This window comes from Orycteropus afer, unplaced genomic scaffold (assembly GCF_000298275.1).
Source record: "Orycteropus afer afer isolate SDZICR_OR568_19922 unplaced genomic scaffold, OryAfe1.0 scaffold00412, whole genome shotgun sequence".
NCBI classification, from domain to species: Eukaryota; Metazoa; Chordata; class Mammalia; order Tubulidentata; family Orycteropodidae; genus Orycteropus; species Orycteropus afer.
In genome coordinates this window covers 1,338,281-1,357,266 of record NW_006921999.1, presented here as the reverse complement: position 1 = coordinate 1,357,266, position 18,986 = coordinate 1,338,281, and the positions used below count along the sequence as shown (strand labels likewise).

The window sequence follows — 18,986 nt, the reverse complement described above, 5'->3', positions numbered from 1 at the left end:
ACATACCAAGTAAAGGCGCTCTGCTGGTGCACTGGTTAAGTGATTGACTGCTAACTGAAAAGTTGGTGGTTTGAACCCACCAGCTGCTCTGTGGGAGGAAGATGTGGCAATCTGTTTCCTAGAGATCATAGCCTTGGAAACTCTATGGGGCAGTTCTACTCTATTCTATATGGTCACTATGAGTCAGAATTGACTTGATGGCAATGGGCTTGATTTTTTTTTTTTTTTTGGTTATATACCAAATAATGGCAATGGTCGTTCAGTGGTAGCATTCTTGCCTTACATCTGGGAGACTGGGGTTTGACTTCTGGCCGAAGCACCCCAAGCACAGCCAGTACTTGTCTGTCAGTGGAGGCTTGTATGTGCTATGATGCAGAACAGGTTTCAGTAAAGCTTCCAGAGTAAGACAGACTAGGAAGGAAGCCTGGTGGGTCTACTTCTGAATATCAGCCAATGAAAATGCTATGGATCACAGTGGTCTGATCCTGTTGTGTATGGGGTTGTTATGAATCAAAGCCTACTCTATGGACGCTAACAACATTTACTAGGTGGTTTACATACATTATCTCTTAATTATTTCTAATTCTGCAATTGGATATTTTGAGTCTCATTATAGATAATATTTCATAAAGCTTAAACCACTTGACTAAGAATGAATAGCCAGTAAATAGTGAAGCCTGGATTTCAGTCTAGATCTTTCTAGCTCCAAATGAGTGGTTCTTAAGTGGGGGCAATTTTGTCCTTATGTTCAACTAGGCAATATCTGGGTACATATTTGGCTGTCATAACTGGAGATGGGGTGCTACTGGTATCTAGTTGGTAAAGGCCAGGAATGCTTCTAAGTGTCTTACAATGCATAGGCCAGCCTCCAACAACAAAAATTATCTAGCCCAAAATATCAGTAGTATTAACACTAAGAAATGCTGCTGTAACACCCTGATAGTTTTCTCAATATACCAGCTGCCTTGTTAGAATTCAGTGATGCATACTGTTAATATTTTGGTGCCATCTGATACTACAATAAATATAAATTTCCTCTTTAAAATTATGTACATTAAAAAAGGAAAAATGTAATACATCGTCTTGCCACTGTTCTTCTTTGGGGAATTCTTCCCTCCGTCTATGTGATTATAGGGAGATTGCCAATTACAGTGCTATACCCACCTTAGGATGCTCAGACTGCCACATAAACCTAGCTGGACCAATCAGCTGGTTTCGATTTAGAGTTGGGCAGAGTTTAATAGAACTAATTAGAGTCTTCTCTGGGATTGGGATATGAACTGTCACAGAGAAAAGGGGTGATTCTGCTGAGGCTGCTAAGCTGCAATGTTGAACCCTAGCACGTAAAGAAGACAGCAAACAAGACATTTCCTCTAGGAGGGAATGAGGCCAGTTGGCGTAAGGAAACACAGAAAATCCTGCATGATTCTCTGGCTCCAGCTATGCCAAACTATATTCTTAGTTTCAGGGATAAATATATTTCCTTATTTTTCCTTAAGTTAGTTCAGGTTGTTTTTTTGCCATTTAGGATCAAAATAATCCTGAATAATAGAGCCTGAATGGTTTTATTTTTGGATATATATATACACACATACATATGTATATATACACACACATATATACACACACACATATATATACACATATATATACATACAAATAAATAAATAAACACACACATACACATACATGAGAGCTCTGGTAGCATAGTGGCTAAGGCACTTGCCTGCTAATCAGAAGGCTAGCGGTTCAAACCCATTAGCCACTTCTTGGAAGGAATATGGGGCAATCTACTTCTATAGTGATACTGCCTCGGAAACCCAAGAAGGGGTCGCTATGAGTTGGGTCTGACTCGATGGCACATAACAACAACAAGAGCATATATATATACACAAACACATAGGAGCTCTGGTGGCATAGTGCCTAAGATGTTTGACTGCTAACCAGAAGGCTGGCAGTTCAAACCCACCAGCCACTCCACAGAAGGAAGGTTGGGCGATGTACTTCCATAGTGATACTGCCTCAGAAACCCAAGGGAGGGATCGCTATGAGTCGGATCTGATGCAACAGCAGTGCATTGTGTTGTGTTGTTTATATGTATACATAGATAATACATACATATATATATATATATACACACACACACACACATATATATATACACACACACACACATACGTGTGTGTATATATATACACAATGTTAATAAATACACATTTTTTTCTCTTTTTTTAAAAAGGTAGAAAGTGTGACATCTACCATTGAGGATTGTACAGTTAGTTGAGGAGATAACATTTAACACACTAGACTTCATTTCCTTACCTAAATCCTGGGTTGTTTGAGAATAAGAACAGAATTTTTTTTTCTAATCCTCCACCTCCAATCCATATGCACACCTCATTCAGTGACTGGTACATGTTTAACAGATAATTTGAATGGCTAAACAGATGGCCACTGCTGTTATTTTTGTTAGATCTTTTATGGACTAGTTCTGTGCACTTTCTCTGCCCCCCTCTTTTCCCTAATGTTCAATTCCACTGACCTTTGGGAAACTCATTGTATTATTCACTAAGACTGATTCTGCAAACTCAGAATTGTTTATTGTAATAAAATATGCTACAGTATGCAGAATAGATAGACTGTTTCATATAAACTATCTAAAATGTTCTAAACTTATTAAAAATCATAAAACATTTAATCAGTGCCCACAACTTTGTTAAACTCACTAAAATGTTGTAAAAATAAAAAGTACCCAAACAGAATATAGTTGAATTTTTATTGCCTAAAATATTACTTTCCTTATTTAAAATGTACCTTGGTTGCAAAAAAGTCAAACATAAGGCTACACTTTGACCAAACAAACAAAACATGGAGGACAAATAGAGAAAAGTCAGTATTTAGGAAGAGCAGCTGGGAAATTTTTATTAAGCTATTTCTGCTTCCAAACAGAAATTCTGGTTACAGGATCTGTCACAGATATGCTGACTTCCAATATGGTAAGCTAAACAGAATTTCAACTCTCTTTAGGCATCAGCAAAACTATTCACAAGATAAATAAAAAGATTTTAGCTCTTACTACTTTCCTGTAGCTTTGTATTGATGTGAAAACCTCAAAATTTTGGTTTCTTTCCCACCTTCACAACTTAAAAAAAAAAAATCTATCTTGACTATTCCTTGATAACTTACACAAAAGCCATGAAAATACGCCAGCTTAGGCCCTACCTGAGCCTAAGAAAACAACCAAGCTTTGGGTAGCAAAACCAAAACCAAACTCACAGCCATCGAGTTGATTCTGACTCATAGTGACCCCTTTTGGGTTTCTGAAGTGGTAAATCTTTACTGAAGTAGATTGTCCAGTCTTCCTTGCATGGACTGGCTGGTGGGTTTTCAGTCAAATGCCTTAGGCACTATGCCACCAGTGCTCCTGTAGTAAATTAATCCTTGTATGTGAGCACTGGCAATACTGAAAGAATGAGAACGGGCTTAAGATTGGGAGGCTGTTTCTGTCTGCGGCAGCTACTGCTGGTTCTGGATATAGTCTCTGGGCCAGATGAGATTTAATAGACAGAGTTGCTCCCTAAATACTCAGGTTGGACACAGATCATGGATATACATGGATATACATGGACAGAATGGCTGAGTGAACTGTTGAGCAACATCCAGGAAAGGAGGGGATGGCAATGGGGTTTGGACTGCTCCAGACAACAACCAGGAACAATTTACAGGACAGTCTCTGCTGAAAACTACCCATTTGGGCTCCTGAAGAAGCTGCTCTCCTAAAAAAAAAAAAAATCTGTCTGTGGTCTGGCATCTTTACTGGTACCTATTCTACTCTGTGGAAGTCCTAACTAATGCTTGTCACCTCCAGAAAGATTCAAGAATGCTCCAAATTCAGAAAAGAACCATTTGAATCATTTGAGAACTATTTGAGAAAAGTGTGATAACTATTTCTTCAGAGATTATAAAATTATAGCATGTTACTGCTAGAGGGAATCTTAAAAATCATCTAGCCCAGACCCTTTACTGTATTTATTGGTCATGAAATTGAATCACTTTGAAAAGTTAAGTAGCTTTCATGATTGAATTATATTGCACATAACCATGGCCATAATTACTAAATTGGTGGTCCATGTACCCCAGGTGGTAAAACAATAATCCAGGGGGCAGGAGAAAGACCCCTGATGGAGCTACACTTTAATTGTCTCAACTTACTGTGAAATTGCTCCAGCAAAGATTTCAACTTAGAAAACCCTGTAGATCAGTTCTACTATGTCCTACAGGGTTGCTATGAGCCAGAATCAACTCAATGGCACACACATTATAAGATTAAATTTTGTGAATGAATTTTGCAATATATATTACATATTTAAAATTGAACCCCCAAGACTTTTTTATCCTTTCTTGCGTTTTTTTTTTTTTTTTTAATCCACAGCAGTGATTATTATGCTGTTCACTGAATCTTTTATTTATTTATTTTTACAATCTGTCTCCCTCCCACTAGACCACTGGTCCTACCTGGGGAGCTACATGGACTAAATCAGGGCAGACTCAATGGCATATAACAACAAAAATAACAAAAAGAAGCAGTTGTTCCCTTTCCTCTTTCTCTTGACCATGACTTATCCTAGAAGTTTATTAGAATTCTCTTCGAAGAGTATTGAAAAATCACTTACTATAGGATTCTAAGGAAGTCATGTAACTTCTCTATGCCACAGTTTCATGACAAAGAAACCAAGGTATTGGATCAGATAATCTTTATCATTCCTTCCAGGTATAAAATGTGTTCTGTGCTGTATCCCTAGTAACTGGCATAAAGCAGGTACCCAATAAATATTTTTAAATGAATATATTAGTGCAGTAGTATTGTATATAATATGTAAAAAAATGGGTATATTATCAGTTGTGGGTGCTCAAGAACATATTACTGATGAGGGTATATCATTACTAAAGACAGCAGCTCTCCCAGTTAGCAAATTTCTTATTTTAGGTCTATCAGGGGACTGTTTAAGACAAAAACTAAATGGGGTAACAATTAACTAGAGTACTTGAAGTACAGACTCTTCTCTGTAAGGGAGATTGTAACTCATCTGGAGGAGAGCTTTATATTCTGGAGATTTGCTTGAGTGGCTATTTTAGTAGTGTCAAAGAAAGGCAGGTAAGCAATCATTATGCTCAATTTAGAGTGGAACAGGGCCTATGATAACTTAATCTAGAACTTCTATTACTTTATAAAAATGATTGAAAAAGAAAGAAACAAAGAAAACACATTCCTTCTGGGAATGAAGGGACAAATTCCTGCTTTTATTCTTCATGGGGGCTGGAGAGGTGGTCAAGAGTTGCCCAAAACAAGGCCCAGTGACAGGGAAGAGCAATGAAGTCTTTGGAATCAAATTACCTGAGGAATAGTGAAGTGTATCACTTGTATCCAAAGAAGTCTAAGCCTTGGAGGGTAGAGTGGTTATGGCGAGAATCTCTGTAGGACTCAGCTACTCTAGTTTTGTGTTTTGATGTGGCCCTTTGGAGAATAATGGGGGAACAGTGTGTATAACTTCAAAACTGCTGCTGTGTAGTTTCTGGACATGGTGTTCACCACAGAGTCAAGTCAGTAGGTACCCTCAGGACTGGATGGGACTCAACTTTGAAAGCAATACTAGGTGTGGAGAGAAACCATAGGCACAGCAAACTAACCCAAATCATCTTCTCTATGTCTAGCATTAGAAAATGATCAATTTTCTCTGTGATTGAGTAAGTCCTTGGATGCTTAGACAATTTGAGGAAGGTATTTGGGGGAGAGTACTCTCAAATAATTAACTGGAAAAATGGAAAGACGTGTGACAATAGTTATACTTTGAGTATGTTTAGGGATTTTCAATAGCCAGTCTTGTTTTCACATTTAAAATCATATCAGAGATAATTTGTCATTATTCCTATTTTAGAAATCATTAGATGCTTTAAGTAAATCAGATGTGTGGACAAAGCTTGAATTTTGAGATGAGAAGTAGAAAATTAAAATATATTTTCAAGTCTGACAATACACTTACTTGCATAGTCAGGATACCTACATTTTCTGAATACTGTTTTGATCACTTTGGACAAGTTATAGAGGTCAAATGTGTGTTAACTGTTTTGTTTTGTAATATGATCAACCACAAAGACAATTTTTATAAGTGAAGTAAAAACAAAACAGATTTCATAAAGTGTCTTATATCTCAAAAGAACCATACTACATGAGCTATATTGACAATACATTGCCTGGAAGCATTCACTCTTTTTCCTCAAAATGATATTTATCTAGTGAAAATTAATCTGCTTGTTAGAGTGGTATATTAAATTGCCCTCAGGAAGAAAGGAAAAGTAAACATTCTGTCTGTTGTTTTTCTTGTAGATCAAGGCTACTGCATAAGAACAGTCATGCTACATCACAACAACATGTATGAAGGTCTCAGATATGGATCAGGTACTTAGGCAGGTGGCACAGCCTGTCAGTGGTGCCTTTAGGGAACCAAATAAAACTCAGAAGGAAAGGTTATTGGCTTCTTAAACTTGCCCACAGATCCTGAGTAATTTTCAGGCAAGGATAAAGCTAATCAAAATGTGTATTTTCCCCTCCTTGCTAATGTGTTTATATTCACAAAATGACAGCTTAACTATTGACAGCACTTACATCTTGGTTAGACATTTCCCAGTAAGGTCTCTCTCCATAGGACATGACCTCCCACATGACAATGCCATAGCTCCATGCATCACTTGCTGAGGAGAACTTTCTGTAGGCAATAGCTTCTGGGGCTGTCCACCTTATGGGGATTTTACCACCCTGGAAAATAAATAAATTGTAGGTTTCTCAGTTGATTCCAAGTGTGTTAAAAAACAAAGTGATATTGTTCTTAAACATCCTTTATTAGAAAGATTTGAACACTACATAGTAGAATTTAAAATGAAAATTAAAAGGAACCAGAATAATGTTAAAATGTCAGAAACATTTTTCTTGTAATACTTATTCAATGAGAACAGCTTTATTGGGAAATAAGTCACACGTCAGAAATATTTTATTTCATTCATTAGAGAAATTTCTTTTCAATTTAGATTCACACAATTAAATCTAATATTATGCCATTTGAAGAAAGTTTCAGATTATGGAACATTAAATACCATTTAACATTTATTAAACCTTGTATTGCGTTCATAAATAATAATTATAGCTTTAACTTAATAGAAGACAAGTGGTTAAATACACAACGGAGACATTCTCTACTGATTCAATACTTTCCAGAATTTTCTTTTTCTTTTTTCTCTTCCTTTCATCTACTGTGATTACATTTGATTTAAATTAAAACAAAACATTTTATGTCACACAAGTCCACCTGAGATGTATAATCTTTCTTTCAAATACTTTAGGCTAGTCGTTATTTTTGCTTTTCACTGTTCAAGCTAACATTTGAACATACTAAAGAGATTAAATTGCAAGAATTTAATCTATATTGTTCAGGTGTTAAACTTTGCCATTGTGTTATACTTAATTTTTTATTAACATTTATTACATTTCATCTATTGAACCACTCTGTAAATCCCTTTTCATTGTAATGACAAGAATAAAACAATTCATCCATTAATCTTTGAAATCTTTGCGGATCTGAACAGTAAATTGAGCGGACGAGTTCATCCCTGATTCCACTAGATGGCGGAAGAGAACAACGAGCTGCCCCCAGACTTGTCTCTCAAATCGTGAGGACTTCAGTTCACAACAAATTGTTTTTGACAGTTAGAATTTACCACAAAGCAGGACGGAAACAATAGGATTGTTTTTATCATTATCAGCAGTTTCATAGTTATATCATCTCATCACCCACTGTGAACAAAGTGTGGCGTTAGGGTGAGTTGGGTGGAAACAAAAAAAGGGTGGGGTCTTTGGCTCTTGAGGAATTTAGGTTAAACATCTTTAAGGGGCAAGCTATTAATTGAGTAGTTCAAACGCTATTTACTTAGTAATCTAAACACTACTTACTTGGAGAGAAAAAAGCTTCATCCAAAATAGGAACAATTACGCTTTACAAAGTAAATGAGAACATTAATGGGACTCTCATTTCAAAGACTTGTAGCAATAGATGAGTTAGAAGGGCACCTTGGGGGAAAAAAACCTGACTGTTACTGAGTCTAATACAACTCATAGCGACTCCTCCTTGGATTTCCGAGAAGGTATCACTATGGAAGCAGATTGCCCAATCTCCCTTCTGAGGAGTGGCTCAGTCTGCCAAACTGTAAAATGAAGGGATTGGATTGAAGGTATCTACCTTGGGGGAAAACATCTTAAACCCAATCTCTTCATTTTATAGTTTGGCAAACTGAGCCCAGAGAGGTCTAGAGATTCTTCACCACATTATCAGGTACCCAATGTCTACTAATGCTAGGATAATGGTGTCATGAGATGCTGATATAAAGAGGGAAAAAGAAGGGCAAAACTACCTGCAACGTTTTCACACCGAGTGTGCAGAACCATGTATCACAGAAGTATAAGGGAAGGCAGCATGAAGCCTGCGGTTTACGCTGTTTGGGTCAGAGATTAAAGACAGTGACAAATTAAGATCATAAAATTGAACTTATAAACTCAGAGACAGTAGCTAAAAAGGATGGGGAGAGGGGAAGTAGTAAGGGGAGGCTTCATTCTCCAACCCAAAGTAGGTTGCAAATAAAATACAAAACCCCAGATTAAATTTAGATTTCAGATAAATTATTTTTTAGTAGAAGTATGTCCCACCAAAGAATACTTTTTTTTTTTTTTTGTATATTATGTCCCAAATATTGAATGGGACATATTTGCATTAAAAAAATAGTAGTTCATTGTTCATCTGAAATTCCTATTTAACTGGGCATCCTACATATTTATTTGTTAAATCTGGCAATCCTAACACAAGGCATTACAAATTTGTAGACATGCAAATAAACACCCAACATCATACTGTTATTCTGAAATTTGAAAATACCTACCGTGCCCTATACTGTCACAAGGAGCAAAGCCACTCCTCCAGGTAAGTGTGCACCTCTGCTAATGTCCCCATAGAGTACAGTGGTCTTTGTTTTAGCATATTAAAAAAAAAAAAAAAAAAAAACAACTGGGTTTCCGAGGCAGTATCTCTATGGAAGTAGATTACCCAGTTGGCCTTCTGAGGAGCGGATGGTGTATTTGAACCTCAAGCCTTTTGGTTGGCCGTCAAATGCCTTAGGTGCTATGCCATTGGCTGGAGTGCCTCAGCATGTGGCTCTGCATATTGAAGCCACCTGTCAGATTCAGGCTTGTTTCAACTATGGAAGCTACACTTCAGAAAATGAACACCAAATCTGTAGATCTGATCTCAGAAGAGATGCAACAGCAGCAATCTCATCTGGGATTTCTGACTCTGGATCTTTCTTTGAGTGTTTTGGTGAATATGTGGAAGTGTGAATTACTGTGCTATTGGGCTTTACCTTTGTGAAATCTTTGTTGAGTTCTGTTAAGATAGGTTAAAAAATGGGGTTATGTGTTATTTTATGTGCATTCACTTATAAATAATATCTCGTATATGTGATTCCCATATAAATTTATATTCCATATAACTTGATATCACATATAAATGATAACTTTATGACTTTCATATTTTTCTCCCCCTTGAGAGGGGAAGATAGTACAGAATGTTTTATTAATAGGTTATGTTTATAAAAAGAAAAAATATGATTTTCTAAAATTAATAATACTGCAAAAAGGACACTATATATTTATTTCAAATTCTATTCCACGTGCCATCTTATATTGGAAAGTGTGAGCTAGAATAAATCTTGTAAAGAAATATGAAAAATAAGGTTTTAAAGTAGGGAATACAGTTCTAATTAACAATCACATATGGTATCATGAGCCTGAAAGTACACACAAACTAGAATGATTCTGAGCATAAACGAAATAGAGAAAAGGAAGCATTCAAATCTTTCTTCTGTTGTGAGAAAGAATTTTCTAAGCCTTATTGCAACTCCTCTTCAGTTTACCTCAGCACTCCTGTATATATACTAGATGAAGTTTATATCCCAGGGCAGAATGAGGTAGAAAGGAAGAGGCTTTTAAGACTATCACACAGTTTCTATCCTGTTTCCTTCCTTGGAGGAAACACAGACGCCTGGTTCTTCTTTTGATTGAATGGACTGACTTAAGTTTCCAAGGCTTACTCTCATCTATTGCCCATTATCTTGAATCACAGACAGAGGCAACACACTTAGGTACTTTTTCTCAGGGTATTAAACACCAGATGTCTGTTTCAGGTTTCCGGAATGAACAAGCAGTACTTTAGATTTGAAATCACAATCATTGAAACATTACATCCTGCTTTACCATATGCTTATATGGAAAAAAAATTACTGAAGATGCTAATCAAAATGACTGTATGTCACTCAAAAGCCTTCTCATTTACTAATACCTCCCTTAGCTAGCAAATTTAATCACTTAACACAAAGGAGAAACAGGAAGTAAGTAAACCTATCTTGCTACTGAAATGGCTGTTAGAAAACTTTTTCTTTTTGTTTTTCAATTCATATTCAGAGCTTACTATATACGTAATTAATGGGTGGTAGCTCATAAAATGCTAAAGAACAAACCAGAAACACTGTGTATTTTTCCTTATACTTTGGCATGGAGTTGCAGTATACTCACTGTCATCGAGTCAGACCCAACTCATAGCAACCCCTCCTTGGGTTTCCAAGGCAGTATCACTACAGAAGTAGATTGCCCAGTCTTCCTTCCAAGTAGTGTTTGGTGGGTTTGAACCGCCAACCTTCTTCTGGTTAGCAGTCAAACGCCTTAGGCACTACACCACCAGAGCTCCCAGGAGTTGTAGTATAGGTCTACTTAATTAATATATGGAGTTTAGAACTTAACTCTTTAATCTTCAGAGGAATGGCCAAATGAATTGAAATGTAGTAATTTATAAAGGATAACACTGAGACTGCAAAAATGCCATAAAAGGTCTCTCTCCATTTCTCATTCACTGAATTTAATAGTTATCTTAAAGGCAGATAGTTTGAATATCCAACAATCTGCTTGCAGACTTTCTTTTTCTCTTACTTGTTCTCTCCAAGGAGTGTATCTACCTCAGGTAAATGCTCAGCTAGTATGCCTGTCTACTGCTTGGCTGGAAGCTACAGGTGTGTGTTCAATTACAGACCTGAAGGACAGCTAGGGGCCATAGTCTCAGTGGTTCCACCAGGCTCCATCAGGCCAGTAAACCTGTTCCCTGTTTTTTGTTTTTTTTCCAGATGATTTTGAGTCTTGTTCCACATTGTTCCCCCTGTCTATCCAGGATCTCCTACAAAGATCCTCTTCCAAGTGGTTGACAGTAGTAGCCGAGCACCATCTATTTCTTCTGGTCTCATAGTCGTATAGGCTGCAGATCAGATGGTGTACCAGTCGCTAGGACTGATTGTTTCCATGAATTTTTGGTTTTCTTCATTCTTCTTGGTCCTATATGAGGAGAGACCCATCGTTGCATCTAGATGGCAGCTTGCAAGCTTTTAAGATCTCAGTCGCTACTAGCCACAGTGGAAGGTGGAACAATGATTTGTGTAGTATGTTATGCCAGTTGAGCTTGATGTCCTTTGGGACTATGGTCCCAAGCCCACAGGTGACAGATTCCTTTAAATTATATCTTGCTGGTAGGATTATTTGTGGCAGAAAAATCTGATTTCAGGAGCACAGGTGGCAGGATCAGCATTCTAGGGCCTTCTGCCTTCATTCACTATCGTGTCTTAGAGAAATTATAGCAAGATACCACAAATCACAGAAAGATTCCACACACAGTAGTTATACAAAAAACCCTCACAAGGGGACTAATGCTTTTTCAAGAATTGCAGATCTTCAAAAACAATCCATATCTTGAGCAATTCCTTCTAGTTTGTGTTTCCAAATCAACAAATTATAATATTATTAAAAAAAAAAAAAAAGCAAAAAAAACGAACTGCTGTCCAGTCGTTTCTGACTCGTTGCAACCCCTCCTTGTGTTTCTAAGGTATGGAGTATGGAGTAGATCCATATCTAAGGTATGGATCTCTATGGAGTAGAATGCCCAATCTTCCTTCTGAAGAGTGGCTGGTGGGTTTGCACCACCAGCCTTCTGGTTAGCAGTCAAATGTCTTAGGCACTATGCCATGGTGACAAGCAATATTATTTTATGTAAATTGCTTAATGTTCCATTCTCACCCCCTCTCAGAAGAGCATGTTCTTTCTTCTTTCTTTGATGTTTACCTGTCAAGGGTAACTTTGGTATAAAGTTTTGGTGAAATTTATCCTTTTCTGAAATATGAGGATAATATCTATCCTCATTTAAAAAAATGACCAAGGACTAATGATGGAATGGATTCATTTGTAGTCACAAAGGAAAAAAATTCTCATATTTTGGCTTCTAGATAACATTTATTAAATGGAATAAAGTTCTTAGCTGCCAACACATGGTAGGCACTCAGTAAATCATATTTCTTTTTCTTAGTTTTGGGGTTTAAAAATTGTCTTTTCTTTGGATCTGCTTGACTTCCAGTCCAAGCCCCAGCAATTCACTTCCCTCATCTTCAGTCATTGAGCCCAGTCCTATAGTGCCCAACCTCAGGTTGATCACATTCTCAATCAAGAGCTTTTAGGAGCTACAGACACCAAATCATTTCTGCTGATGGACTAGCTTTGATACAGTTCTCATAATTTAGAACTTGTTTTTCCTAGTTCCAGGATATCCATATGTCTTGGTTTAGTAAGTTCAGTTCTATGCTCAAATTCTTGCTATTGACCCATTAGTGCCTTTCCAAGACATATGTCATTCTTCTTAACCTTTCATAGGTACATTTCTGACATTATAAAACACTAGCTATGGTTACATGTCAGCAGGCCAGACATCTGCCTACAGCTTGACCTGCCTGAGTGCTTCTCCTCCTTTTGTAGGATCATGACACACTGGATAAGTGTTCTAAATATCTATGTTGTCTTTGTTAGTTCTGACTCACAGTAACCCTTTGTTTAACAGAATGAAACAATGCTTGGTCCTGTGCCATCTGCACGCTTGTTGGTAGCTTTGAGCCCATTGTTAAAGCTGCTGTGTTAATCCATCTCATTGAAGGTCTTCCTTTTTTGTGCTGACTCTCTACTTTGCCAAACTTGATGTCCTTCTCCAGGGACTGGTCATGCTGATAACATGTCCAAAGCATGTGAGATGAAGTCTCACTGTTCTTCCTTCTAAGGAGCATCCTAATTGTATTTCTTCCAAAATATATTCATTTGTTCTTCTGGCCAACCATGGTATATTCAATATTCTTCACCAATACCTTAATTCAAAGACATAAATTCTCCTTTTATCCTCTTTATTCATAGTCCAGTTTTCCCATGCATATGAGGTGATGGAACATATCATGGGTTGGGGCAGGTGCACCTTAGTTCTCAAGGTGACATAAACATGTCACCTTTTAAACACTTGAAAGAGGTCTTTTGCAGAAGATTTGCCCAATATGATATGTTGTTTGATTTCTTGACTGTTGCTTCCTTCCATGGGCACTGATTATGGATTCAGTAAAATGAAATCTTTGACAACTCTAATATTTTCTCTGTTTATCATGATGTTGCTTGTTGGTCAAGTTGTGAGTATTTTTATTTTCTTTATCTTGAGATGTAATCCATATTGAAGGCTGTAGTCTTTTATTTCAACCAGTAAGCAAGGTTTTGTCATCCACATATTGTACGTTTTTAGTGAGTTTTCCTCCAATCTTGATGACACATTATTCTTCATATAGTGCAGTTTCTTGGAATTTGCTTATTTTAAGCTTATTTGCTTAGAATACAGATTGAATAGGTATAGTGAAATGATACAACCCAGATGCACACCATTCCTGATTTTAAACTGTGCAGTGTCCCCTTATTCCTGTTTGAACAACTGCTTCTTAGTCTAGGTACAGGTTCCACATAAGCACAATTAAGTGCTCCTGCATTCCAACTCTTTGTGATGTTATCTCTAATTTGTTGTGATCCACACAGTGGAATGCCTTTGTATAGTCAACAAAATACAGGTAAACATCTTTCTGGTATTTTTTTCTTTCAGCCAAGATCCATCTGACAACAATGATATCCCTTGTTCTATGTCCTCTTCTGAATTTGGTTGGAATTAATGGCAGTTCCCTGTTAATGTACTGCTCAAACAATTTTTCAGTTATCTTCAGCAAAATTTTACTTGCATATGGTATTAATTATATATATATATAGCTAATGTTTGCACTCTATTAGATAACCTTCCTTGGGAATGGGCACAAATATAGATTTTTTTTCCCATCAGTTGGCCAGGTAGCTGTTTTCCAAATTTCTTGGAATACATAGGTGAGTGAGTGCTTCCAGGATTGCATCTGTATGTTGAAATATCTCAATTGCTGTTCTGTCAGTTCCTGGAGACGTGTTTTTTTGCCAATGCCTTCACTACACTTTGAACTTCTTCCTTCAGTACCATCAGATCATGATCATATGCTACTTCCTACAATGGTTGAATGTCAACCAATTTTTTTTTGTGCAATACTCCATGCGTTCCTTCTGTCTTCTTTTGATCCTTCCTGTGTCATTCAATATTTTGCCCATAGAATCATTCAATATTGCAACTTGAGGCTTTTTTTTTTTTTTTCCCCTTCGTTTCTTTCACCAAGTGAAAGCCACAAACCAAGTATAAGTATGTCCTTCTGTTTTGGTTTTCTAATTCCAGGTCTCTGCACATTTCATTATAATACTTTGTCTTTTTGAGCCACCCTTTGAAATTTTCTGTTCAGTGTTTTACTTCATCATTTCTTCCTTTTGCTTTAGCTATTCTATGTTCAAGAGCAAGTTTCAGAGTCTCTTTGACATTTGTTTTGGTGTTTTCTTTCTTTCTGGTCTTTCTTTGTTTTCTTCATGTGTAATTACTTGATGTTATTCCATGACTAGTCTCGTCTTTGGTCATTAGTGTTCAGTGCATCAAATCTATTCTTGAAATGATCTCTATTAGGTAGGATATACTCAAGGTCACATTTTGACTCTGATGGACATGTTTTAATTTTATTCTGTTTCAACTTGAATGTGCATATGAGCAACTGATGGTCAATAGGTCCCTAGCATTGCTCTGACAGATAATATTAAGCTTCTCCATTGTCTTTTTCCACAGATGTAGTCAATTTGATGCCTGTATATTGTATCCAGTGATGTTCATATATATAGTTGCTAGTTTATGTTGTTGATCTCCAGCATTGTTCCTGTCACCAAGGCCATATCTTTCAACTACTGGTCCTTCCTCTTTGTTTTTAACTTTCATTTTCCAGTCACCAGTTAACTATCAATGCATGTCAATTGCATGTTTGATCAATTTTAGACTGTAGATGTTAGTAAAAATTTTTAGTTTCTTCATCTTTGACTTTAGTGTTTGGTACATAAATTTGAATAAATTTGAACATACTAACTGGTCTTCCTTGTAGGTGTATGGATATTATCTCCTATCACTGACTGTTTTGCACTTCAGGAGAGATATTGAAATGTTCTTTTTGACAATGAGGCAACACCACTCCTCTTTAATTTGTCATTCCTGGCTGAAGAGACCATATCATTGCCTGATTCAAAATGGCCAAAAGCAGTCCATGTCAACTCACTAGCATCTAGGATAACAATGTTCAAGCATTCAATTTTATTTTTGATAATTTCTAATTTTCCTAGATTCATACTTCATATATTCAATTATTAATGGATGTTTGCAGCTGTTTCTTCTCATTTTGAGTCATGTCATTTCAGCAAATAATGGTTCTTAAAGCTTTACTCCATCCATGTCATTAAGGTTGACTCTACTTTGAGGAGGCATCTCTTCCCCAGGCATATTCTGAGTGCCTTCCAACCTGAGGGGCTCATCTTCTGGCTGTAGATCAGACAGTGTTCTTCTGCTATTGATGAGGCTTTCACTGGCTAATATTTTCACAAGTAGATCACTAGGTCCTTCTTTCCAGTCTTTCTTAGCCTAGAAATGTCACTGAAACCTGCCTACCATGGGTGACCCATTTGGCATTTGAAAAACCAGAGACACAGCTTTCAGCATCACAACAATATGCAAGTCATCACAATATGACAAACTGACAGACAAGTGGTAGAACATCTCTATAATCATCTCAAATCACAGAAGGTATAAGGCACTATTATCCTTCAAAAATACATATATATAAGCACTCATAAATTTTAAATTTAGGGTAATGTGAACTTGTAGGACAGTTTTCTTATCCTCAGAGTCTTAGTTGAGAACATATGCAAAGCCTAAACTTTCTTTATTCATTCCACTATCATAACATGGGATATTATCTTCTCAACTTTTCTGCTGTCTAAAGACAATGAATCCTCCCGATCCTATTTTCTTTATGACCAAAGTGATCAATCTTCTTATGCCTCCTTATTGCTCCCATATTCTGCCTCATTCATTTGGCACTGAGCATTATATAACTTCTATGTACTGCTATTTGACTTTTTAAAAAACGTGGTAATACTGTCTCCCCAGAAAGATTATGAAAGTCTTGGAAGGTTCTTTATTTTTCTTTGTAATCCACTTTATGGTATTTAGCATGGTGCTATGATTATAATAGCAGTTTAATGACTATTTGCTGAAGGGATCACTGGATGGAATGAATCAGGCAAATGATGTAAGATGAAAACTATAGTCTCAGAACTGTATTGTATAAATGGAATTCAAATTCTGTTTTTCACTTCCTTTTTATTCATCATTATGAGCTTGGTTAATGTTAAGAAGAAAAGAAAGGGAAACTTCCCAGTTGAATTTTCAGTTTATTAAGGGCATCATCATAGAGGCACTGAAGGTCACTGGTAGAATTTATTATTTCAGTCATTCATTCTCTTACTTGTTCGTTGGTTAAACATTTTTTTTTTTTTAACACATCGCATAGGCCAGTTATCAGATTCACAAAGAAGACATGCTCCTTTTCTCAAAGACGTCATGTCACAGTAGGAAAGACATAAATGTAAACAAGTGGAGGCAGCAGAGAGTGTGAGGGTGCTAACAAAAGTCTGAACAAGATTCTTCGTGGGAGAAAAAGAAGGAAGGATCAACTCTTTGGGTTGTCTGTGGGAAAGGCTGCAAAGCTTCACACTAGAGGTGATTGAGCTGGAACTTAAAGGAAAAGTTAGGAGTTTGACTAGTAAGAAAATAAGGGGCAAAGACATCTCTTCAGAGAAAACAGAGAGTTCAATGGGACAGAAGGGTGGAACAGCATCATGTGTTATAGAAATTTCAAGTTGCCTCAAATTTCTGGTGCTTAGAGTTCATGGAGGAAACTGGAGGTCAAGATACTACAGACATTAGCGATAGCCATGCCATGGATGGTTGAGTCAGCTCTGACTCCTAGAGAGTCTGTGTACAACAGAATGAAATTCTGCCTGGTCCCAATAGACAATGAAAATTCACCAAGTCACCACAGCTTGAAATGTGTTCCTAGAAAATCTACATTTTACTGTTTGGGATGCACTATTTATATCTGTAAAATTATACATAATTTGGTTTGATTTCTTTTTCTGTTTGTTTTCAGGATAATTTTGTTATGGCTTAAAGATCTGCATCCAAGTGGTAAAAAGTGGTGTAAATAAGCCCTTTTTTTTTTTAAGTATGAGAGGATAATTGAGGTCTTTCTTGACCTTTTTCCCTAAAACGTCTACTGAAAAAATAAAATCACTTTTAATTCTCACAGAATCACCTGCAATACATGTGTGCAATCATGCATCGTACCAAGCAAGCTGAAGAGTCTAATTTAACTTGCATAATATATTCACTGTTTTATAGCAGGTTTTTCCCAGTGAATAAATTTTGGAAAAGCCATTCTTTAAAAAATAAGCCTCCAGCTTGTATTGCTCAGGTTTAAGGATACCATTTGGGTTCTGAAAACTACTCTTTGTGGACAGCAGATGGCTCTGGAGGATGTTGTTGGAGGGCTGACTGGCAGAACACACCTGAATCGAGATGTACTTGGTTGTAGGTAGAATGAAGCAAGAAATGATCTCTATCATCTTTTACTGCTATCACAAGCATGTGCAAAGGATGGTTTTAAATAAAAGAGGGTTTATCTAGTCACGAGATGGGGACTTTTAAAAGATCAACCTGGGTTTCTAAGAACCTTTTCCATTTTTCTCTTGGATGTCTCCTGGCTCTTTCTCATTTCACTGCGTATATTCTTTTCCTTGATCTCTCCTTTTTTGTTTGATCTCTCATGTGTCTGGCAGTAACAAATGCCATTGTGTGAGTGAGAGGAATGCTGGTTATGATGGTTAAAATTATGTGTCATCTGGGCTGGGCCAAGATTCTCAGTGGCTTGGCAGGTAGGTAATGATGTAATTTGGCAGTTATATGTTGATTTAGTATCCTCTGTTTTGTGATCTGATGTGGTCATCCTCTATTTTTGTATCATGCTGATTTTCACATAAACACCTAGTCTTTGCAACATAACCATTTTGATTAATGAGGAGTGGGTAGATTTTATAATAGTCACATATAACACTAAATTTTTATACATTAAAGACATTGATTCAATTCCTCTGATTTTATATTTGGTGTATTACAAAAGAATAGGATGATATTTACTCTGCTTAATAAAGTCTATATGTGGAGCCTAAATCACTCTCGTAGACAAAACTGAGGGGAGAATGTTTAAAAAATTAAGTGGAAAATTCTCTTTTCTAGACCATCACATACTATAGAAGCACCATGTACATACACTTTAAATTTATGTATTGGAGCTAATACTGTAAGGAACTGCCTATTAAACTAAAAATATTTCCTATAAATATTTAAAATTCACATAATGTTTAAAAAATAATCCACCCTTCTATTTAATCCATTACGGTTTTTGGGATGCTTGTTCCATATTAAATAGGTGGCTCAAATGGGTTGTGTGTGATTACTAACCTAAAGCTTGTCAGTCTGTAACCACCCAGCTGTACCACAGAA

At 36.6% G+C, this 18,986-nt stretch overlaps 1 protein-coding gene across 1 annotated transcript in view; it reads right to left on the bottom strand.

Moving 5' to 3' along the window:
- LOC103208103 (ephrin type-A receptor 6) overlaps positions 1–18,986 on the bottom strand; it is a 1,324,606-nt gene that overhangs the window by 44,277 nt on the left and 1,261,343 nt on the right. The window contains exon 13 of the mRNA XM_007953778.1: positions 6,665–6,814. Coding sequence (XP_007951969.2) covers positions 6,665–6,814 — 150 coding nt within the window. The remainder of the gene's footprint in view (positions 1–6,664; positions 6,815–18,986) is intronic.